This window comes from Ammospiza caudacuta, chromosome 3, assembly GCF_027887145.1.
Source record: "Ammospiza caudacuta isolate bAmmCau1 chromosome 3, bAmmCau1.pri, whole genome shotgun sequence".
In the NCBI taxonomy this organism is placed as follows: domain Eukaryota; kingdom Metazoa; phylum Chordata; class Aves; order Passeriformes; family Passerellidae; genus Ammospiza; species Ammospiza caudacuta.
In genome coordinates this window covers 73,577,091-73,597,928 of record NC_080595.1, presented here as the reverse complement: position 1 = coordinate 73,597,928, position 20,838 = coordinate 73,577,091, and the positions used below count along the sequence as shown (strand labels likewise).

Here is a 20,838-nt window from a genome sequence, read left to right as displayed (position 1 = left end):
CAGTTTCTGCACATTTTTCCCTAACAAAAAAGACAAATTTTCCCTAACAAAAAAAGACAAAAGAAGAACAGAGAAACCAAGGTTCTAACCAAATGGAAGTAAATATAATCTGGTAAATCCACCAATTCTTGGTCATCACAATTAGTATTAGACCAGGCAATACTTCTATCTTCTCCATTGTGAGCAAATGGAGAACCTCCTTCTTTGAGAAAGTTGAAAGAAAAGGAAAGGAAACGTGAAGAGAAAGGTGGGAACTCCTTAACCACTACCTCCTCCTTTGGCAAAACAAGATATGTCTGGTTGCAGCAGCCCCATCTGTGCTTCAGCAGATGTCTAACAGTGGCCAATTATCTAATTTGTTCTGATTTTTCAAGCTGAGTCTTCATCTCAGCACTTAGGAGCTTTCATGAAAAAAAGCAACACCTTTTTTTAGCACCACTGATCATGGGACAGCCTGCAGATGAGTCATTACTTAATGGTGTGAAATATGTGAAGTATTTTGCAACCTAGCAATACTCTTTGATTGTTTGGGAGAATAACTGAAAGAGGAAACCACTGAGTCCAAACCTGGAGGAGGACGTGGGTCACAGGGCACTTCCTGTAACTCCTGCAGCCAACCAAGGTGTATCCCAGCAATGCAAAAAGTGCCAGCACTCCTTGGGATCCTCACCCCAGCACAGCTGTGATACAAAACCCAGCTCTAATCACACACCAGATGGTTCCTTTATGTAAAGAGATGACTCAAGAGTTGCCAAGCTATTCACCCTTTCTGTAAATAAAGGTTTCAGTAGGAACCAAGAAGCTGGCAAAGCTGCAAATTTCCTGCCTGTGTCTTTGCTTGTTCTTTAGCCTTTCTTGCTAACAGTGGTGCCAATGTATTTTTAGGGCACAATTAAAAAAAAGATAAGATGGTCTGAATCTGACTTGGCTGCAGCCTGTGTAAACCCAGCCAGAGTGAAGTGGTGCTAACCCCTGCCATGGTCAGCTGTGTGTTACTGATGGCCCCAAAATAGCTGACCTGGAAACTGAGCTGGAGCCAAGGCTTTTCAGTCTCCTTTCTTCTCCCGCTCAGGCTGGCTCTGCTGCTTCAGAGGAAAGCAAAAGGTGATCAAAGTCCAGTTTCTGGATTCAAATGCTAAGTGGCCAGGTTTCCCAAGCAGTTCACAAGGCAGGCCCAGGACTAAGTGCTCAGTGACAGCCCCGTGGAGGTCTTGAGGCTCAGACACAAAAATCCTCCTGAACTGGGACAGTTGGCTTGCAGAGATATGAAAAGAGGCATCTGCAAATTCAGTACATCCCTTAGCTGGTGCTTAACCCTTCCCTGCTTGGATGATAGAAATTTTCTGTTTAAAGAGGAAAATGGGGTGGGAAGTTGGAGACGTGAGACCAAGATTAGTGGGAAAAAATAATCTATGTCAGTATTTTCTTCCCTAATTTCTTTCACCAACAACAGCAGCTGAAGTTTCACTTTGTTATTGTCATGGAACTTCACCATTTTATTTTTTTTTCCCACAGATTGACAGCACGCTAGGGCAAGAAAGCTTCTTCCCAGAGATGCAAAGGCAGAAGCGAAACAGTACGTACTCAAATGTTTGGTAACAGAGCAGGTTTCCAGTGGGCCCAGGGTGAAATCACTGTCAGGGACAGCATCTCCTGCTGTACTGAACTGGGAGCATCAAGGACAAGGTGTGGTAGTGGTTTTACCCCAGCCAAACACCAGAGCACCCCTCGCTCACTCTCCCTCAGTGCGATGGGGAACAGAATCAGAAGGATAAAGTGAGAAAACTCACGGGATGAGATAAAGACAAGATAATCTTATATGGCTCAGTCTGTGGTTGGCAACCCATCAACTTACTGATTCTAAGGAGAGAAGGGATGAGACAGCTCTTCTATGAATATATTATGTCATTTGTATCAGCTTCCTATGCTCTGACACCAGAGAAATCTGGCTTTTGTCAGACAAAGAGCAGATAGAACAGAAGCAGAATATCTGCTGAGTGGGAAGCAAGAAGATTTCCTAAGCAGAATGCCACACTAAGCAACCATTAAATAGCAACAAAGACCCCAAATGCCAAACTAGAGGCCATCAATTTGTGATTACCCTCAAACACATCTTTGCAGTCTCATTCTATTTCTCTTTCAGTGCTTATTCTTGACCTCCCCTTTCCGGAGCATACTTTTGACATTGAAGTAAGCCTGCAGGATTCATCTTATCTGGAGCCAATCAAAGCCTATTTTAAAAACATTGATCTTCCAATTAATATTTCAAATGTACAAACAACAGTTTCAAACATCAGCATTACAACAGGTGGGTTGGTTATTGATTTGTTTATTCTAGATAATGTGGGGTTTTGTCAGTATTTGAGGTCTCCCACTTTTACCACTCATCATACAGAATCAGCAAAACTGAACCATCTGTGCTCCTGCTGAAAGACCCAGCAAGGCTGAAGCTGTAGCACACAACATCATATTTGTTATCTGTCTCTCACCACTCCTTTTTATATAATGTTGGCATTAGGAATAGCTCTGAATGCTTTTCCTAAGGAAGGGACAAAGCCAGAGGAAGCCTGAGCCAAAGGATTTTGCTCCAGCTTGGCTGACAAGCAGTCTGAGTTACTTTCAAGTTTCAGGAAGCTGTGACAGCAGTTATCAGACTGTTTACTTCCCTCCTCCTCTATCTGGAACATAGATGGCTGTAAGAGGCTGTACTCTGACCCTGACAGGGAAAGGCTGCATGAGATAGATCTCACTTCACCTATTCCTACAGGGTAAAACAGGTTTGATTACACAAGTTGTGGTTGTGCAACATCACATCCAAGTAATACAGCAGAGCATATACAAGCACACCAAGCATTTACAACGGCAGGAGATTTGATACCTTCTTATCACTGAGCCCTAAAGCAGCAAAAGGAAGTATTCAACAGTTTCCAAAGCAACATGCAAATGCATCTTATAAAGGCCTTCAGGCTCACATGTAATGTGTGAAAATCAATTTGTTAATATCTTACTTTGCCAATGACACATTAAGAGTAGAAAAAGTTACAGTGATGTGCTCTCTTTTGCCTTTTTTTGGGGGGGGGTGGTTGGTTTTGTTGGTTTGGTTTGGTTTGATTTTTTCTTTTTTTTTTCTGTTTTGGTGGTTTTGGTTTTGGGTTGGTTTTTTGTTTTGTTTTGGTTTTTTTGATTGGTTTCTCTTTTTTTTAGTGCTTTAAAGCACTTAGTGATTATGCTACCTTCTATCACATAGGAGGAGACAGAACAACCAGAACAACACAACACCTCATTAGCCACTGGAACTCTGAAGGATCTCGCTCTTACAATCTCTTAAAAGCTTGTACACTTGCTTTCAGCTCAGGTGACATAAAAACATTCAGTCTGAAAAGTATTGTGGGACCCTGGCCAGTATGCCAGGTAAACTTTTAGGATCAGACTTCACATCTCCATTCAGTTACTTGAAAGCAATTGATCAGACTTTTCCCTGTGCCAGTCTGGCTCCCATTTCTTGTTGGTAATTTACAATTAGTAGAGTAAAATTTGAAAGCTGTCAGATCAACATTTTAGCATCATTCAAGTGAACTCACAATAAGGGCAAGCTTTTGAGATCCCTCTCATGAAGACAAAGAAAGGTAGATATTTATTTTGCAATAGCTATGCCCCATTTACTATTCTCATGCTATTTTTCTGTCTGTCTGACTCCAGTCTGCCTGCCCAGTGGTGAGAATAGCAGCTGCTGTTTCTGTGAAGATGGACATGCCTGGCCAAGCACAGTGTGCAGTGATGTGATGCCCTGCCCTTCTCTGAGCCTGGAACCAGCCCTGCCCTGTGGCTACATGCAGAACATGCCTTTCTATGGACCCTACTGTGAGCCCCAGACTGAAGGTGAGGAGGCACAGGGCAGAACTTCATTGTTGTGCAGCTCCCACACTGCTTAGAGGTCAGAATAGTGATGAAAAGTGTGATGAAAAGGCACATGAGGACTGAGCTGGCTACCACTCAGCCTGTGAATGTGGAGGAAAGTCTGCAGAAATGGTCTAAAGCTCTTCTCCTTGTGATATGGGCCCACCTTGACCCAAACACTGGCAGATATTTGGAGCATTTGGAGCCCCAACTCCTGGAATCACTCCCATGCCTCTTTGGAACTTTCAGCTTTCGCTGAGCCAAGAAAGTTTAATCTCATCAGATTTTAGACAGATTTTCACCTCATAAGCAATTGTTTTTTATCATTTTGCATTTATTTTTCTGTCTTTCCTTACAGAGTCATGTGGTACGGGAGAGCCCATTTTAATGAATATGTCAGTCAGACTTGACTCAGACTTCCAGGATGATCTCAAGAATTCTTCCTCTCTGTTGTACCAAAAATACAAAATGGACCTTGAAAAAGCGGTAATGACTTTATTTTTTTTAATCTCTGAAGGTTGAGAGTCCCCTAAGTAATGTGGTGTTTACCCCAAGTGCCTGGGTGGTCAGTGTCTCTGTGGGGAGCTGGGAAGCGTGCAGCAATGGGAGCTGCAAAGTGGGGCAAAGCTGACTCCATTGATGGCAATGAAAATATTCCCATTTATTTTAATACACAGGGAAGTATTAAGGGATCTTTTGTATATAAAACATGAAAAAAAAATCCTATTATTGGTCCAATCTTAAATCCATGTGGGTACACATGGAATGAAACCATGAAGAGAAATGTGTTCCATGACAGCAGGAGAGCACCAGGCCTATTGTATCAGATATGTTACATGTCCTTACTCGCATCAGGAATTGAGAGTTTCCTATTTTAAGCACACTTCAGTAATACACAGAGGACTTACACCATCTCACCTGTCTTTGTTTACAGTTTAATGCCAGCTACAGATGTCTACCAGGCTTTGTATCAGCAACAGTAACAGGTTTTAGGTATGTAAATAATTTCATTTTTTCCTGGGAGACACAAATCTCCCTGTCCAGTCTCAAGGAGACACAAGTCAGCAAAGGTTACATTCACTCTGCCTAGAACCTACTCCCAGCATGCACACACTGAATAACAGAATAATCACTGCAAAGCAAAGCCCAAGTATGAACATGGAAATCGTATTGTGGGTAGAATTCATCCCTGTGCAAAAGTCCAAGAAAGGCCCTGTCCAAAAGTCCAAGAATTCCCCATCTGGAGCAAAGCCTTTTATGGAAAAGACTGAGCTCCACCCAAAGGGGAAAAGAATGCAAATAACATCACTTTCTAGGCCATGAGGAAGGTGAATAGTACATTGACTCTGGATACAGCCTTGGATAAAGGAGACATTGGTGCTGTCCACACATATTTAAATGCAGTTGCATTTTAGGTTTCTAAGGAAAGTTTACTAGAAATAAACATCAGACAAGGAAGGTGTCACATAAAGGTGTTGCTTTGCAGGGAAGAGCTGTAGCACAACTTTCTAGTATAACAGAGCAAGTTTTGAGTCCCAAGAGGAGTCTCCACAGGGGAGTCCTGTGAGGTCTTCCCATCTATGCAAGATGGGTCATCACAACGCAGAAAAGCACTAATATACAAGGATATTTCATTCTGGTGCTCATGTCATTCTTGTATCTGTTTAGCCCTGGAAGTGTTTTTGTGAACTTTGAAGTAAGAACAGGAGCAGCAAGCTTCACTCAGCTTGGACATTCCAACAGAGCTGTACCGCAGTTTCTGGATTCATCATACCAGCTGAACCCATTCACCTTCACAAGAGTAATCACTAGTAAGTTTAAAGCTCTCAGTGCTTTCCTTCAACTTTTACTTTAGTATTTTTAGCCTGAATCATGTAGCTGCCCTATACCGTTGATGATTTGGCACTGGACTTTCAAGAAACATTTATTTCTTAGCTCTTTCATTTTATCTTGTGTCACCAAAGCTTAGGACCCTCATGAGAGGAGCATGCATCCAGTACCTCCCATGAAAAACCAAACACTTCCAGCTACTCCACTGACCAGTTATTGGTTGGACTTGATTATTTCAGGGGTCTTTTCCAGCCTAAACTATTCTAAACGACCCCTGATGTGGTCTGTCCAGGGGAGAAAGACTGAACACCCTTAATTCAGAACCGAGACAGCTCTAAGAATGTCAGGCTGTCAGCACTTCCTACTCTTTAAAGCAAAACATAAAACTCTAGCAGTTTACATGACATTCCCCTTGGCTTCCTTGGCACATTTTCCATGCTGCTGCTGGACAGTGTGTTACAATTCAGCTGCTGATCAAGTGCCCTGGAGGTGTTCTGCTCTCAGTGCACCAAGTGCTGGACTGTCTGTCCCAGAGGATTACTTCAACCTGGTGGTTCTCCTCCCAGCTAATCTAATTAGAAAGTGGTGGTGGTGATAATAATTCTTCTAACTCTGCATAAAACCTTCTGGAATTTTTAGCTGAGAAAGATACTAAAAGAATATATTGAGGGGAAAGTCCCATGGCCTGTATTAGAGGTGGTACCCTGCAGCTGATGTGAAACACCTGCAGCTGATGTGAAGCACCTGGGAACCCTGTAAGATGAAAGACACCATAAAGATGTGAGCTGAAGTGACAGTAATGCAGAATGTTGCTCTCTGTCTTCCCAGATCAGACAAATTTCACCGTGAAACCCTCGAACATTTTTGAAGGGGACACAGTAAGACTGACCTGTGAGATAAATTCAACGTTTTCCAATGTGACCTGGTATCACTTTGACCAGACCATCTCAGCTGGCTCCCGGTACTCCATAGAGACAGTTTCAGCACCCACAAGATCAATTCTTAAAATTACCAACGTTACGCCGAAGGATTCTGGTATGATTTTCCATTGTTAAAACAGCAGATGTAAATCTTTATTGTGGCTAGTTCTATAAAAAGCAAATATGAATGCAGCGGCTGCATTTTCTAGAGGAAATATGAAAATTACACTGCCCTTCATAATTTTCCTGTTGTTTTCATTAGTGATCTACATATTGACTGGCATTGCCAGTAAGATGTGAACTGACTGAAGTGATTGTACATTACTGGGTGTTCCAAGGGCCAGGCTTCATTTTCCTACCAGGGAGATGATGGTGACTGCATGGCTGTGAGGCCTTCCCACCCTTTTGGTGTGGTGGCTGGAGGCTGTAGTTGAATTTGTTCTTAATGCCCTTGCCCCCTACACACACATGACCTAAGTAAATCAGAGCACAGAGTTACAGTTTTGCATGTTTAGGGATTTTTGAAAATCAGAAACAGGTAAACTGGCAGCATTTTTCTGGAAGGATCTATCAGGGGAATTATTATGTATTATCAGAGCTTGGACTCAAGCTTCCACTCAGTTCATGTCTTTGAACCATGAATTCTACATTCAACTTCAAAAAGGGTAGCCTGTGATCAGGTGTTTGGGCACATGTGTGTAAAGTAGGATCCAGAATTCTTTGGACTGAGGATGCCCTGAATCTGGGTGTTTCCACTTGTATGTAAGTGGTCTGCTCATTTGGCTATCTCAGTGGGGAAGGGAAATCCACATACTTAAAATATGTGGGAAATTTGGAGCTCCTATTGCCAATCTCAAAAGCAAGCCTGGCTGCATCCAGGGGACTTGTGCCTGAGAGAGTGGCTGATAAAGAGAAAGGGACCTGTGGGTCCTGGTTAGTGGCAACTTGAATGTGAGTCACCAGTGCCCTGCAGCCAGGAGGGACAGCCATGTCCTGAGGGGGCATCAGGCACAGCATTGCCAGATGGGCAAGAGAGGGGATTGTCCGCTCTGCTTTGGGTTGGGGAGACCTCACTTCAAGTCCTGGGGGCAGTTTTGGACACCAAAATACAAAAAAGGCATCAAGCTATTGGACAGAGTCCAAAGGAGGCCACAAGGATGGTGAAGGGCCTGAAGGGGAAGCTGTGTGAGAAGGAGCTGAGGTCACTTGGTCTGTTCAGCATTGAGGAGACTCAGACCTCATTGTGATCTTCAACTTCCTCATGAGGGTAAGCAGGGGGCAGGTACAGATCTGTTCTCCCTGGTGACCAGGGACAGGACTCAAGGAGCTGGCATGAAGCTGAGTCTGGGGAGGTTTTGGATAACTGAGAACAGTTTTTCACCCAGAGGGTGGTTGGGCAGGCTCCCAAGGGCAGTGGTAACAGCACCAAGCCTGAGAGCTCAATAAGTGTTTGAACAAAGCTCCCAGGCACATGGTGTCACTGTTGGAGTGTCCTGTGCAGGGCCAAGAGTCAGGCTCAATGATCCTGACAGGTCTCTTCCAACTCAGCATACTCTGTGGTTCTGTGACAAATACTCTCCTCTGTTTGGCAGTGCCTTCTGAGCAGCTTAAGAGCCTCCACTCTGAGGCCAATTCTGGTGGAGTCCACCCTGAGCACCTCTCTTGTCACCTATTCTCTGTAGGAATCTTTTTACCATGGCATACTGCTGCCAGAAGGACTGTGGGCAATACACAGATCCCAAAACCACCTACTCAGCCAGATTTAAGTATTTTGGTCTGAGAACACAGATCTCAGGTACCCATCAGCAGTGAATCCTAATCTAGATCCATTTGGCACCAGGGGTTTGCAGAAAGCATTCTGCAGGTGACCTGAAGATTCATATTGATCAGCAAGTAGCAGAGCCACTGCAGAGCAGGGACATGTGAAAACCAGCTGTGGAAGTAGTTCCTAATTCCAAAATAAAGGCAAACTCAGCAAAAACTGTTGTTTCTGCTTCACAGGTTCCTATAGCTGCGTGTCCATAAGGAGTGGTCCATATCACACAGAGATACACAATGGCACAGAAACAATATCTGTCTTTCCACTGCATGTCACTCCAAACTTTGAGGACATCGATGTCACATGTAACAGTCCTGAAGTGCAAGCAAAGGGTCTTCAGCTGTCCTGTTGCATTGACAGACACTTGACATCGCTTAGGGTTTCCTGGAAAGTAAATGGAACACTCAACATTACAGGTAAGATTAACAAAAGGTTGGCTTTCACCTGCTAGGTTTGCTCACTGATCAAAAGTCTCCTTCCTAAGTGGCTGCCCCAAAGTCCTAGGATGAATACAGGGTATGGTCCAAAAGTGGCAGGGGGAAGGACAGACTCTGTATGTGTTGTGCAGGTGCCAGTGGGGTTTCAGGCATCTCCATACACTGATGCCTTAACTGTGCCATCCTGTATGGAAACAGCTGCCTGGACCAGCAACACACCAGCTTCTTCCAGAAAGTTTATTTCTGCATGGTCTAATTTTGAGACCAGGGATGAGTGCATCAGTCTGTACTGCTATCTCTGGAATCACCCTTGGGGTACAAAGACCTTTCATGTACCACATACTGAGGTTTGTCAGTCATGAGGTACAAGTGCTGCACTGTGAAACAGCTGCAATGCAGATAAATATGAGCACTGTTTGTCTCTCCACTCGTAGCTGTGATACTTTACATACCAGTTGAGTCAGAGGCATCCCGTAAGGCTTTCCAGTATACAGAGTTAATAAGACACCAAGTAAATGTGCTACAAAGAGCTACAAAGTAACATGAACAGAACTGCTCATAAATGTCTATGAGCCATCACCTAAACAGTCTATTGCCCCTCTTAATATTTTATGAGTATGAAGTAACTGTTTATTGTTAACTATTGGCCGTAAATTAAACTTTCCAGAAAGCAGGACAGCAAACTGAGATAAAATCTGCAAAGGTCATGCATGCCCCCACTTCCTCAAAGGACAGTTACTAGAGTGCAGCAATGCTTGCAGGGAGAGGGATCCTGGCCCACTGAAATGGGCTGTTTTACCCCTCATTCCCTGTGGCCAGGCTTTCCCCCAGGAACTCTGCTCTGCTCTCATGTCCACTTTGCTGCCAGCTGCAGCGTGGGACAGCTTTTGTGCTCGCAGCTAAACCAGCACTCTTCAGATTTTAAGTTGAATGACTGTCAAGTACCTCCACATTTTTATTTCAAAATTAGACAGCATTAAAATCTGCAGTGTTTATTCCTGTTTTACTTACCTTTACTCACCATAAGTATCACAGATGTTGACGTTAAGTTTAACCAGAATACTCTTCATTTTGATTGACCCTGAGATTTCCAAGCAGTGTGGCTGCATTCTGACTGGTTTTGGCAGGAGGAATCTCAGCACAGAGCTGTGTGCTGCCACTCTGTGAGTGTTGCCACAGCAAAAGATGTGAATGAACTCCAGTGATGATGAGTTACAAGTGCCATGATGTCAATTACATACAAACTCACAAGGGTTTCCATGGCTGGAGTAATTGCTTGTGCTTTCCAGAGGTATTTTTGGACATCCATAGCCCTTTAAACAATGCTTATTGCTCCCTAGGAGTAACCATCTTGAGTGGAAACTGCACTGGATACCAGCTCAACATCAGCGAGTCCCTGTGCCCCCCTGAGAAGTCAGGGGCAGTGACCATGTACACGTGTGAGATGGAGACCGGGCACGGAGCCAGGCGCGCTCGAAGCATCGCAGTCACATACCTGCGGAAAGGTGAGGGGCAGGGACCTGTCACAGAGCAACAGCTCTTTATGCACAGACGGCCATTGCGGCACACAGAATTTGTGAGAAAACAATTAAAAGTAACTATCACTAATGTGACTTTTGTCCTGTGTTGTCTCAGCCCATGTAACAATATCTTCAAGCACAAACTCAACAGTTTCCGAGGGATACGGGTTCAGTGTAACATGTGAAAGTGATGTGAGCAATTATGACAGCATCAGTTGGAAAATCCAGTCTGGAAATGACACAAAAACAGTAGACTGTGATATGTGCATCGGAAATAGCAAATTCCCAGCCATGTCTGTGCTCACAGTGAAGTCTGCCTCGCGGGACTGGAGAGGTGAGTAAATCTGGTCTCATTGGCTACAAAGGCAATGAAACCTCTGTACCAGATAATTTACAGCATCTCGAGCCCTGCAAATCACTGTGCAACCTGGCCACAATAAATAAAAAGCCCCCAGGGTTAAAATTTTAAGTGTTGGAGGGCACCAAGGCTTGATGTTGCCGACAGAATTGTATTTGTTCATCATTCATGACCATGCAAAAGCTGAGGAGCAGTTCTGTTGACTGAGACATGGTTTTGTATCACTTCTTTTAGGCACCTACATCTGCACATTCTCCCAGAAAAACCTGGACAGTTCTGCCAACATTACCATCGAGGTGGTTTCCTTGCCCCTGAAGCAGAACATCCTGGTAGACCCCATTAAAACATCGATACAGTGCCAAGTGCCACATGCCCTGGAGTGCTGCATAAGTGCAAAGACTGTGAGAGACTACAGGGTTACATTTGTGGTTCAACAAAATGAATTTCAAGTTGGTAAGACACAATAAATTTGCAGAATCATTAGTTTCACTCTGTGTCACAACCCAGTCTCTGGGTTTTTTGTTTTCAGTTAGGTCTGTGTAAACAAGTCATGTTTACTGCTTTCATGACAACCCAAGAGCACTTCTGAGGCTGCAAAAAAAAGAGAAATGTACTTTTTTTAGGATGTTGAGCATGCCTGGGGAACATGTCTGGGATTAATACTGAAGTCACTGCTATAGTGAAAAATACATAATAGGTAAACTCAACATTTGGTTTGACTTGCCAGGGAGAAGTGAGCATCCTGACCCTTCTTCAGATTGGAAATTGCTGAACTCTTTTTATTTGCTTTTATATTCCATTCTGTCCCTTTTAAAAATGAATACTGAGAAAACGTTACTTAAGAAAATCTACTAATTATTGAAAAATGTCGAGTAACCCATTTAGAATGCAATTCAAAAAAACTACTCCATTTTCTTTGAGGGAGAAATACAGGGAGCACATCTTTAACAATTCAAAAGCCTACGCTTCTATGTCTTCAAATTTAGGGCAATTCTGCAACTTCCCTGACGTGTTTTTATATACTATAATTGTTCAAGCAAGTTGCTTTTCATACACCAGAATTTTTCAAGTGAATTATAAAAATGTTACTTGGAAAAAAAAAAAAAAAGCAAATATGATCTACCAAAACCAACTCAGGAAACATGCAGGAGTGCAATAACAACAGGCTGAGTAGTAAAGCAGGTGGAGACTGAGGAGGCCTTCAGTAGCTAAGAAAAAGGCAAGATGATGTTGGAAGAGACTGCAGCTGGAGACCCACCCTCAGGCACAGGCATTCTGAAGAGCAGTGGAGTGTGGCACAGACCCTGAGTTCAAAAGAACCATGGAAGAACAGCCAAATGCTATCCCAGCTTAACTGAAACATCTGTGGTAAAGGCAGGAAGTGTATTCTCAAAAATTATTTTCAAAGCAAATTTTGGTTACTGCACAGTTAAGAGGGTTTGGGGAGGATTTGCTCACACAGCAGTAAATGAAAAGGTATTGATCATGCAGCACCTGCCAGATTTATTACAGAGGGACAGAGAGGCATACAGAGAGGGAGCTTTTTCACAAAGGAAAGTTGTTTTTTTTTTCTAGTACCCACAGAAAATAAAGTTTTGTCAGTGCTTTCTGCTGGTTTTAATTGGCTGACCCAAAATCTGTGTTAACCTGTCTTCATCCACCCCTACAGTGAAAAGGAAAAAAGACAATTTGCTTTGCTACATGTACAATCACACGGAAAAAGAATGCAACAAAGAGAAAGAGGTTATGGCATATTGCAAATTTGTCAACCGCATCGGACAGGGAGTTGACAGTGAACATATAACACTGCACTTGATACCTGGTAAGGAGAAAAGTTACTCTTTATAGCTGTTATATAGGACATTACAATATCTTTATTAAATCAGGTGCCACAAATTCATCTCCAGTGACATCTAACAGAAACAGATTTTTGTTATCCAAGCACTTTTGTCTCCTTTTCCCATGGGAAATTTTTACACACAGAGGAAAATATCAGGTTTTATGTAATTAAAAAAAAAAAAAACAGATGAAATGTGTTGTCTTTGCTGTATTTGAGAGTGGACTCAGTATGTTCCAAAGCAGTGACAGTTTAATCACTATTGCAGGCTGCACCACCAAGCTTCATCCTCTGTGTTGAAATGTGGTCATGCAGTTTCCAGCTTCCTTGCTAACAATTTAGCAAGGATCAAAGACTGTGGTGCCTCATCAGGCTCAGGAGGACAGCCTGTGGGAGAGCATTTCCACTTTGAACACAAGAAGGGCAACCTCTGTGAGGTGCTGCAGAGACCAGGGCAGCTTCCAGTCAGCTCTGCAGGGAATGTTTTGTAATTAGAATTCAGCATTGCTAAATCCAGCTTTGATGTTTAGTTCTGACAAGAGCTTGGATATTTCAGCTCTTTTTATTCTAAATTGGAAAGGAAGAAATCTTGCACATCCCCCTAATGCAGAAATGTTCTTTTTCCCACAGCAGTGGTACCTACAGTTGAATCACTATATCTGCCAGATTTCACTCTCTTAGGCAATAAATATGCAGGCACTTTAATTACTTTAATCACTTTAATCAGCAGATACTTACTGATATGACTAAGCCAATCAAAGACAATTAGCAACACCCACGGTTCATCAAAAAGGTGTTGAGGCCTCACTATGAAGGTCTTAATGAATTTCCTGTTAGTGCTACAGCAGTACTGAGTACCTTAACAGAATAAATTTTGTATTAATTATTGTTCACTTGATGTTCAATATAATCCCACTCCAGCTCTGTCTAACCCTGTAGTCTAACAGATAAATCTAAGTCTTTGGGTGTTGGTTTGTTGATTGGATTCAGTACTCAAAAATTGGAGCTTTATTAGATTGCCTTTTTCATTTCCCAATTCATAAAAATAAGGAATGTGAGACATATACACCCTGAAAGATCGTAATTAATGAAAACAGTAAACTGAAATCCTAATTTAAAGACCTTTGAACAGATCACAAATTTTGTGGGGGAAATTCATTCATCTTCCTGCTTCTTGTTTTCTATCTCTGTCTCTTCTCTGTACAGGTAAGAAAGTTTCCTGCTCAGACAGCTTGGGCATTGGAACAGAAAGGGACATATTAATAAAGCCATGCTGTGATGTAAAAAATCCAAAAGGCTTTACTCGAGGCAATATAACTTACCAGTGCATCCACAACTCATGGACGGTTGCAAGGAATGACTGCCTGTCCGGACCAATAAATGACCTGCTGAGTGGTGCTGAGGTAACACTCATGGGTCTGTGGAGGCTGGGCTGGGGAGCTGGGTGGAGAGAAAAAGTATTGGTTGCATGATTTTTGCTTATCATAGTCTAAAATACATGAAGCATTTGAAAGTTTCTTTTTAAAGATATGAAGAATGTTTGGCTTTGTTTACACTGGCCAGCCTAAGAGCCGAGGCCCCTCCCGGGACACAGAGGGCCTGAGGCACTGCATGGATAATGTCCATACACATGAATGCTCTGTTCCCAGGCAAGGTGACCTTGTCCATGGTATCCATAAGGAGCAGTTCCTGGCCTGGAGCGTCCCCTGAGTTGTGCTCAGGCACACCAAGAGTGAGGCTGTAGGATTAACTCTGGACCACTACCCAGCCTCATCCCCAGGCCCTTCCTACAGTGCCCACACCCTTGGCCACTGCACTTGACAGATGGGTGCCAGGCCTTGGTTTTCAGCCTTGGTATCATCCCACAGTGCTCTTCCCATCCACAAACCATCCAGAGTCACCTTTATCTCAGCCAGGTTAGGGGATTTCCTGTGTGACATGCTGTTATCTTCTGTTCCAGTCCTTGGTCAGCAGCCCTGAGGCAAAAGCTCAACTACCCTCCTACCTTGAACAGCTTAATGAACAGACAAAAAAGGAGCTAACCACAATAAACAATTCTCCAGCAAACCTAGGTGCAATTGTTACCATCCTGGATATGGTCTCCTCTATCCCAGTTGAGGCAACTGAGATCCCTATGCAGGTAAGGTTTTATTTTAAGTCTTATCTACACCTACCAAGCCCTTTGACCCCTTTTGTCAGAGAGAATGATGTTTTCTCTGAAGTTTCACACTTGCTTAGGATCAAGATCAGGACAGTGTTAAGGGAATGAGATGAAGTGACAGCAAAGATACAGACAAGTTTATGAAAACTCAAAATGATGAGGACAAGGAGTCTATGCATGAAAGAGAAGCTGCTGTAAGCTTAGCAACTAGAAATATTTTAGGCACACATGGATATCTGCCACATTCTAAGACAGGAAAGGACAAGAGATGATGGATAAAAAATTGAACACGAGCCAGCAATGCTCTCTTGCAGCCCAGACACCCAAACATGTCCTGGGCTGCTTAACAGGGAGTGCGACCAGCAGGTGGAGGAAGGTGATTCTGTCCCTCTACTCTGCTCTGGTGAGATCCCACCTGGAGCACTCCATCCACCTCTGTGGTCCACAGGGTAACAAGGATGGGGGCATGCTGTAATGGGTCCAAAGGAGGGTCACAGAAATGGTCAGAGGGTGGAGCAGGTCTCCTGTGAGGGCAGACTGAGAGAGTTGGGGTTGTCCAGCCTTGAGAAGACTCAGGGAAGAATTATTGCATCTTTTCAATACTTAAAGGGGACTTATAAAAAGGCTTTTTATCAAGGCCTGTAGTGACAGGACAAGGAAAAATTGTTTAAACTGAAAGAGGGCAGGTTTGGATTATTAAGAATAAATTGTTTGCTGTGAGGGCAGTAAGGCACTGGAAAAAATTTACCAGAGAAGTTGTGGATCCCCTAAACCCTGGAAGTGTCCAAGATGAAGCTGGATGTCCCTGTCACCTGGAAGGGGGGTTGGACTGGATGACCTTTAAATGTCAAAACCATTCTGTGATTCTATGATTCCATGAGTAGGAGTAGGAATAGAAAAAAAGGGTGAAATAGGAATAGGGAGAGTAAATTCCAGGAACCATGATCAAGCAAGAAAAATAAGTTGAATGTAACAACAAATTAATAACAAAAGAAACCCTAGAAATAATTGGGAACCTTGATTATGAGGTCCAAAGGAAAAGCACTGCTCTTCTGAACAGAAAAGTGCAAAAAGGTTTGATAGTCATAGATAGAAAGCCCGACATGAGACACCAAGAAATCAAAGACAGCAAGAACACTGAGAAAGAAAGGAAAGAAGGCTGGAGATGCCAAAAATGCCAAACAATGCCAAAGTACCAAATAATATATAAAAAAATAGTCACACAGCTCTGCTTTTGGAAACAACTTGCAAACAGAGTATGCAGAGGGTTAACAACGGAAGACTTGATATGGACTGAGCAAAATAAGAAAATGCTGGGCTTTTTCAAAAGGCACTTCTAGGACCACACATAAATTACCATCAGAAACAACAATTAATTGTGTGAGATTTCAGTTACTGCATTATTCTGTTGTTGTTCCAGAATTTCTTATCCACAGTGGACTTAATTGTTGACGATTCCACAACTGAAGCTTGGGAAAATCTGAATGAAGAGAAGACACGACAAAGTTCTTTGTTACTACAGTCGGTAGAAAATTTTTCCTTGCGCCTCCAACCAGTTAATAACACCATTCCTTCTGTCTCTGCAAACACTGTTCAGCTCCAAGGAGTAGTTGTCAAGGAAAATAACAACACAGCTTATAACAAGGACTTCCGCAGTGCAGGAAACCTCACAGTCAATGTGCTCATTAGTGAAACTGAAATCCAGAATCTAACCCAAAATTCAACCATTGTCAGTGTGATGTACTCAAAACTTGGACATGTTTTGCCCCAGAAAACATTTGAATTTGTGAATGGTTTATTGATAACAACAACTTTGAGCAGCAACAAGAGCCAGAAGTTTGATGTTAATATGACATTTGCAAAGAAAGACTTGTCTCTAAAGATGCCCAAGTGTGTCTTTTGGAACTTCACACTCAACAATCACAAGGGGGACTGGGATAATTATGGCTGCACACCCACAGAGTCAGAACGCTATGTCATTTGCTCCTGCAATCACTTGACATCATTCTCCATTCTGATGTCACCTGATAGATCCTCCGAGCTAATCTTTGAAAATTATATTTCCTACGTTGGCCTGGCCATTTCAATCGTGAGCTTGGTGGTCTGCATCATAATTGAATCCTTGGTCTGGAAGTACGTGACAAACAACACAACCTCCTACATGCGCCATGTCTGTATTCTCAACATTGCCACATCCCTGCTGATTGCTGACGTTTGGTTCATTGTCATTGCCTCCATCACTGATCAAAACCAGCAGATGAGCAGAGACATCTGTATCATGGCCACCTTCTTCATCCATTTTTTCTACCTATGTGTCTTTTTCTGGATGCTGAGCCTGGGCCTCATCCTTTTCTACAGACTGGTGTTCATCCTACACAACACGAGTAAGACTGCTCAGAAGGCGGTGGCATTCTGCCTGGGATACGTGTGCCCCTTTGTCATTGCAGTCACCACCATCGCTGTCACACTGCCAAAGAACAGTTACACAAGAAAGGATGTCTGCTGGCTCAACTGGCAGGACAGCAAAGCTCTCCTGGCCTTTGTCATACCTGCCTTGATCATTGTGGCCACGAACTTGTTCATTGCCGCAGTTGTTATAATAAAAATACTGAGGCCAACTATTGGGGATAGGTCAAGCGGGCAGGAGAGGAAATCTCTGTTTCAGATTGGCAAAAGCGTGGCCATCCTGACACCACTGTTAGGCCTCACCTGGGGTTTTGGCCTTGCCACCATCATCAAAAACAGTCACCCAGCTTTCCACATCCTCTTTAGTCTGCTCAATGCTTTGCAGGTGAGTTGTGCACATTTTTGTTTCCTCTATTGTGATTTAACATGGAGACATTATTGCAGTGCTATGCTTGGCAGGGCACAAGAACACCAAGGAAAAGCTTAAATTTGCCTAACACATCCTTATTTCAAAAGAGCTCTTTGGGAAAGCCATTCCAGGAATTCAGCAGTATTTCATATTCTCAACTGCCTTAGCAGATGTGCCATATAGACAAATCTGGCCTAAAGATAACTCCCTACTTTGCCAGTAGTTTTGGGATCAACTTCACTGCTGAAGACCAGGAAAACAGCCCTGTTATGTTCAGGTGGGCAAACTTCAGCATCCCTGTTTCCATTTACAGTGCAGCTGGAGGCATCACGTTATGCTTTTTTGGGTTTCAGTATAAACCACAAGAAAGTCACCAAGTTCAACTGAGAAGTACTAATGATAAAGAGAAAAACTGACAAAAGTATACCATTGAGAGTTTTCGGTCAGTATGACTTTTGCCACATATTTAGGTGATCAGTAGGATCCCAATACAAGGAAAATTCTTAAGGACAATAAAGTTATGTGTACTCTCTCTTTAAAGAGAATTCTTAACATTTCCCATTGTTAAGAGTGGCAACAAAACTGTTTTCTTCAAACCAAACTCACTGGCCTTTTTCTTGGAACCTACTAGTTTGTCTGGAAAGCACAGGTAGGGCATGTCTTCCATACATACACATTTCTTTTTCCAAATACATTTAGTGCTACCAAACTATCTGTGTCAGTTTGTAGACCAGATCAACACAGAATTTAAATAGACGACGCCTGGGGAGCTGCCAAATGAGCAGTCCCTAACTGTGATAAACAGTTAGAAAAATGCTCTCTATCAAAGAGTTCAAAGTTTAAATAGTACCATTTAATAGTTTAAATGGACAAAGTCTGAGATATTTATGAGATACTGAAATTAAAGATTGCTGTCATCAAAATGAATGTAATTATCTGTCTCCTAGGGATTATTCATTTTGGTGTTTGGGACTCTCTGGGATAAGAAGGTAAGGATTCCAACTATTTCTTACAATAGAACAAAATACTGTTGGAATTTGAACAGAATTTCTGTATTTACTGATTGACTAATTTTTTTAACAAATAGATTCAAGAAGCCCTGTTGAAGAGGAATTCATCATCCAAATGGAGTTCACAGCAATCAAAGGTTAGAATCTTGCCCTAAAAATGCGTTTCAGTTACTGCTGAGTAGCCTAATTTTGTCCAGTGCACTTTAAATTCTGGATTATTTATTAGAACAAGTCACAGAGGACACTAACAACATAAATATGATTATATCCCCTTTTTAAAAGTTCATTATTTTCACTTTAATTGGTAAAAAATGAGAAGGCAGGCAGTGGACATTTGATTTAAATTCCACAAGAAAGAAACTAGAAAATGTAACTGAAAACTTTTAGTTAGAAAATTTTTGGCACTATTATTTTTTCACAATCTGAGAGAAATGCAAGGGGAACTTCTTGGGGAATTATTGTTTCAATTTACACTTCTGCATATATAACACCCTAACAAAAAGGTGTGTAAGGATGTGTAAGAAACTTAGAAAGCTTTGGGTTGAAATGGATCTTCAGGATCATCTAGTTCCAACACCCACCCCTCCCTCTTCCTGAGCTGCCAATGGTGCTGGCATCACCCTTATATGACAATAAAGTTTGATTTTATATTGGTATCTGAACAGGGTTTATTCAGAAGAGCCTGTACAGGTATTGCTAAAGACCTAGGAAGCCGACTTAAAAGCAAGGATAATTAAGAAGATGAGAACACAGGCTCAAAGGAATTAAGGAGTCCATTAAGGCTGAGCTGTCAGTTCAGAAGAGCAGCATTGGATCAAATCACTCCAGTTTCCGCAGGAATTGCTGAAATTGGAAACTACCCTCAGAGATCATCTTGCACCACATTCCCATCAGAGCGTGGTCAGCTAGAGCTCAGAGCTGTGTCCAGTTAGGTTTGAGTAGCTCCAAGGATGGAGACCACAAGCTCTATGCGCAGCCTTCTCCTGTGTTTGACCACCCTCACAGTGAAAGAGTTTCATCTTAAGTGGGATTTCCTGTATTTCTATTTGTTCTCAAAGCCTCTTGTCCTTCCATTGGGCACCAAGGAGAAAAGTCTGGCTCCATCTTTACTCTGTCCTAATCAGACAGCCCTGAGTATGTCCTGGCATTGGGTTTGCTCCTCCCCGAGGGCAGGAGGACTTTCAACTTCCCTTTGCTGAACTTCGTAAGATTCCTGTCATTTCTCCAGCCTGTTGAGGTCTGAGAATGAGCAAATAAAGCAATATCAAAGTCTTTCATTAAGCGTTTTATATTCATTTACCTTCTTTCTCTACCACCTTATGATGTAGGTGACAATACACAACACTGCCTTATTTCCCCCACCAAAGTGCAACTAAGTAACACAGGGGGACCGAAGAGAAAAAGATGTGGTTTTCATGCCTTTTTTTAATACGGAGGAATCACGTTAAATTCTCCAACCACTCCAGAACCAAAATCGAAACTCAATTTTAGCAGCAAAATGTTCCTTCCTTCCTTCCTTCCTGGACTGCAAAGAGTTGTGTTCCAACGCCCTCTAGCGTGGCAAGTAAAATTTGCCTCGGATTATCTCAGCCTGCTGGCTGTCAAGAGCAATCCCCATTCACATAAATCTTGGCTATTGTGGCTACCTTAATGGCCATACTGACACAGCTAAGAGAACAGGATCCCATACTGCCTGTTAGGACAGACTATGGAGCCTAAGCCATCCACCTGGTCAAGAGTTAGAGACAAACAGATTGTGCCTTGTAGTTTCTTTTAAAGTTGATCTCCTCCATCACCATCATAAACATGCAAATGTGTGAACTTGATACCTCACAAACATCTAGCTTTGCCTTCTGTGGATTGTTTGCTCATACTACTGAAACAAAGTTTATTGGAACCTTTTTTTTTTTCTAAAATGGGGCTACAAAGAAAGTTCTTTTGACAAAAGCATTTTTCTCACTTTCAGTCATCCTCTCTGATCCTGGTGACACCAATGCTTGCTATGAGCTACCCATTTTCAAGAACTTTTAACAACTTATGTGGGAAAACAGGTATGTGACAACAGATCTCCCTTACTGAAGCACAAACAGGATTTGGCCTTCATTCTTGCTCTCAGGATCTGTCTGTCCTGATATCCATTAATCTGTCTCTCCATGCATCCATAGATTGTTTTTACTCTTCTAATGCAAAGGAACTGCAATAAATCAATTGGAGCATACTGCTAGCAGTGAAAT

General features: G+C 42.5%; 1 protein-coding gene across 5 annotated transcripts in view; it reads left to right on the top strand.

Annotated features, from left to right (window-relative positions):
* ADGRF5 (adhesion G protein-coupled receptor F5) overlaps window positions 1–20,838 on the top strand; it is a 46,398-nt gene that overhangs the window by 18,421 nt on the left and 7,139 nt on the right. For 3 of the 5 annotated variants that reach the window (XR_009274511.1, XM_058800719.1, XM_058800717.1), the window contains 18 exons: window positions 1,516–1,576; window positions 2,144–2,308; window positions 3,700–3,879; window positions 4,256–4,383; window positions 4,832–4,890; window positions 5,566–5,708; window positions 6,556–6,762; window positions 8,649–8,882; window positions 10,244–10,408; window positions 10,539–10,757; window positions 11,016–11,234; window positions 12,451–12,603; window positions 13,825–14,021; window positions 14,579–14,758; window positions 16,200–17,570; window positions 18,542–18,583; window positions 18,682–18,741; window positions 20,571–20,655. Coding sequence is in view for 4 of the 5 variants with exons in the window: in XM_058800717.1 (XP_058656700.1) it covers window positions 1,516–1,576; window positions 2,144–2,308; window positions 3,700–3,879; window positions 4,256–4,383; window positions 4,832–4,890; window positions 5,566–5,708; window positions 6,556–6,762; window positions 8,649–8,882; window positions 10,244–10,408; window positions 10,539–10,757; window positions 11,016–11,234; window positions 12,451–12,603; window positions 13,825–14,021; window positions 14,579–14,758; window positions 16,200–17,570; window positions 18,542–18,583; window positions 18,682–18,741; window positions 20,571–20,655 (3,868 nt within the window). In the remaining variant the exon portion in view is untranslated. Of the gene's footprint in view, window positions 1–1,069; window positions 1,105–1,515; window positions 1,577–2,143; window positions 2,309–3,699; window positions 3,880–4,255; window positions 4,384–4,831; window positions 4,891–5,565; window positions 5,709–6,555; window positions 6,763–8,648; window positions 8,883–10,243; window positions 10,409–10,538; window positions 10,758–11,015; window positions 11,235–12,450; window positions 12,604–13,824; window positions 14,022–14,578; window positions 14,759–16,199; window positions 17,571–18,541; window positions 18,584–18,681; window positions 18,742–19,269; window positions 19,867–20,570; window positions 20,656–20,838 lie in introns of those variants that run through there. The other 2 variants (XM_058800720.1, XM_058800718.1) reach the window with 2 other exon arrangements.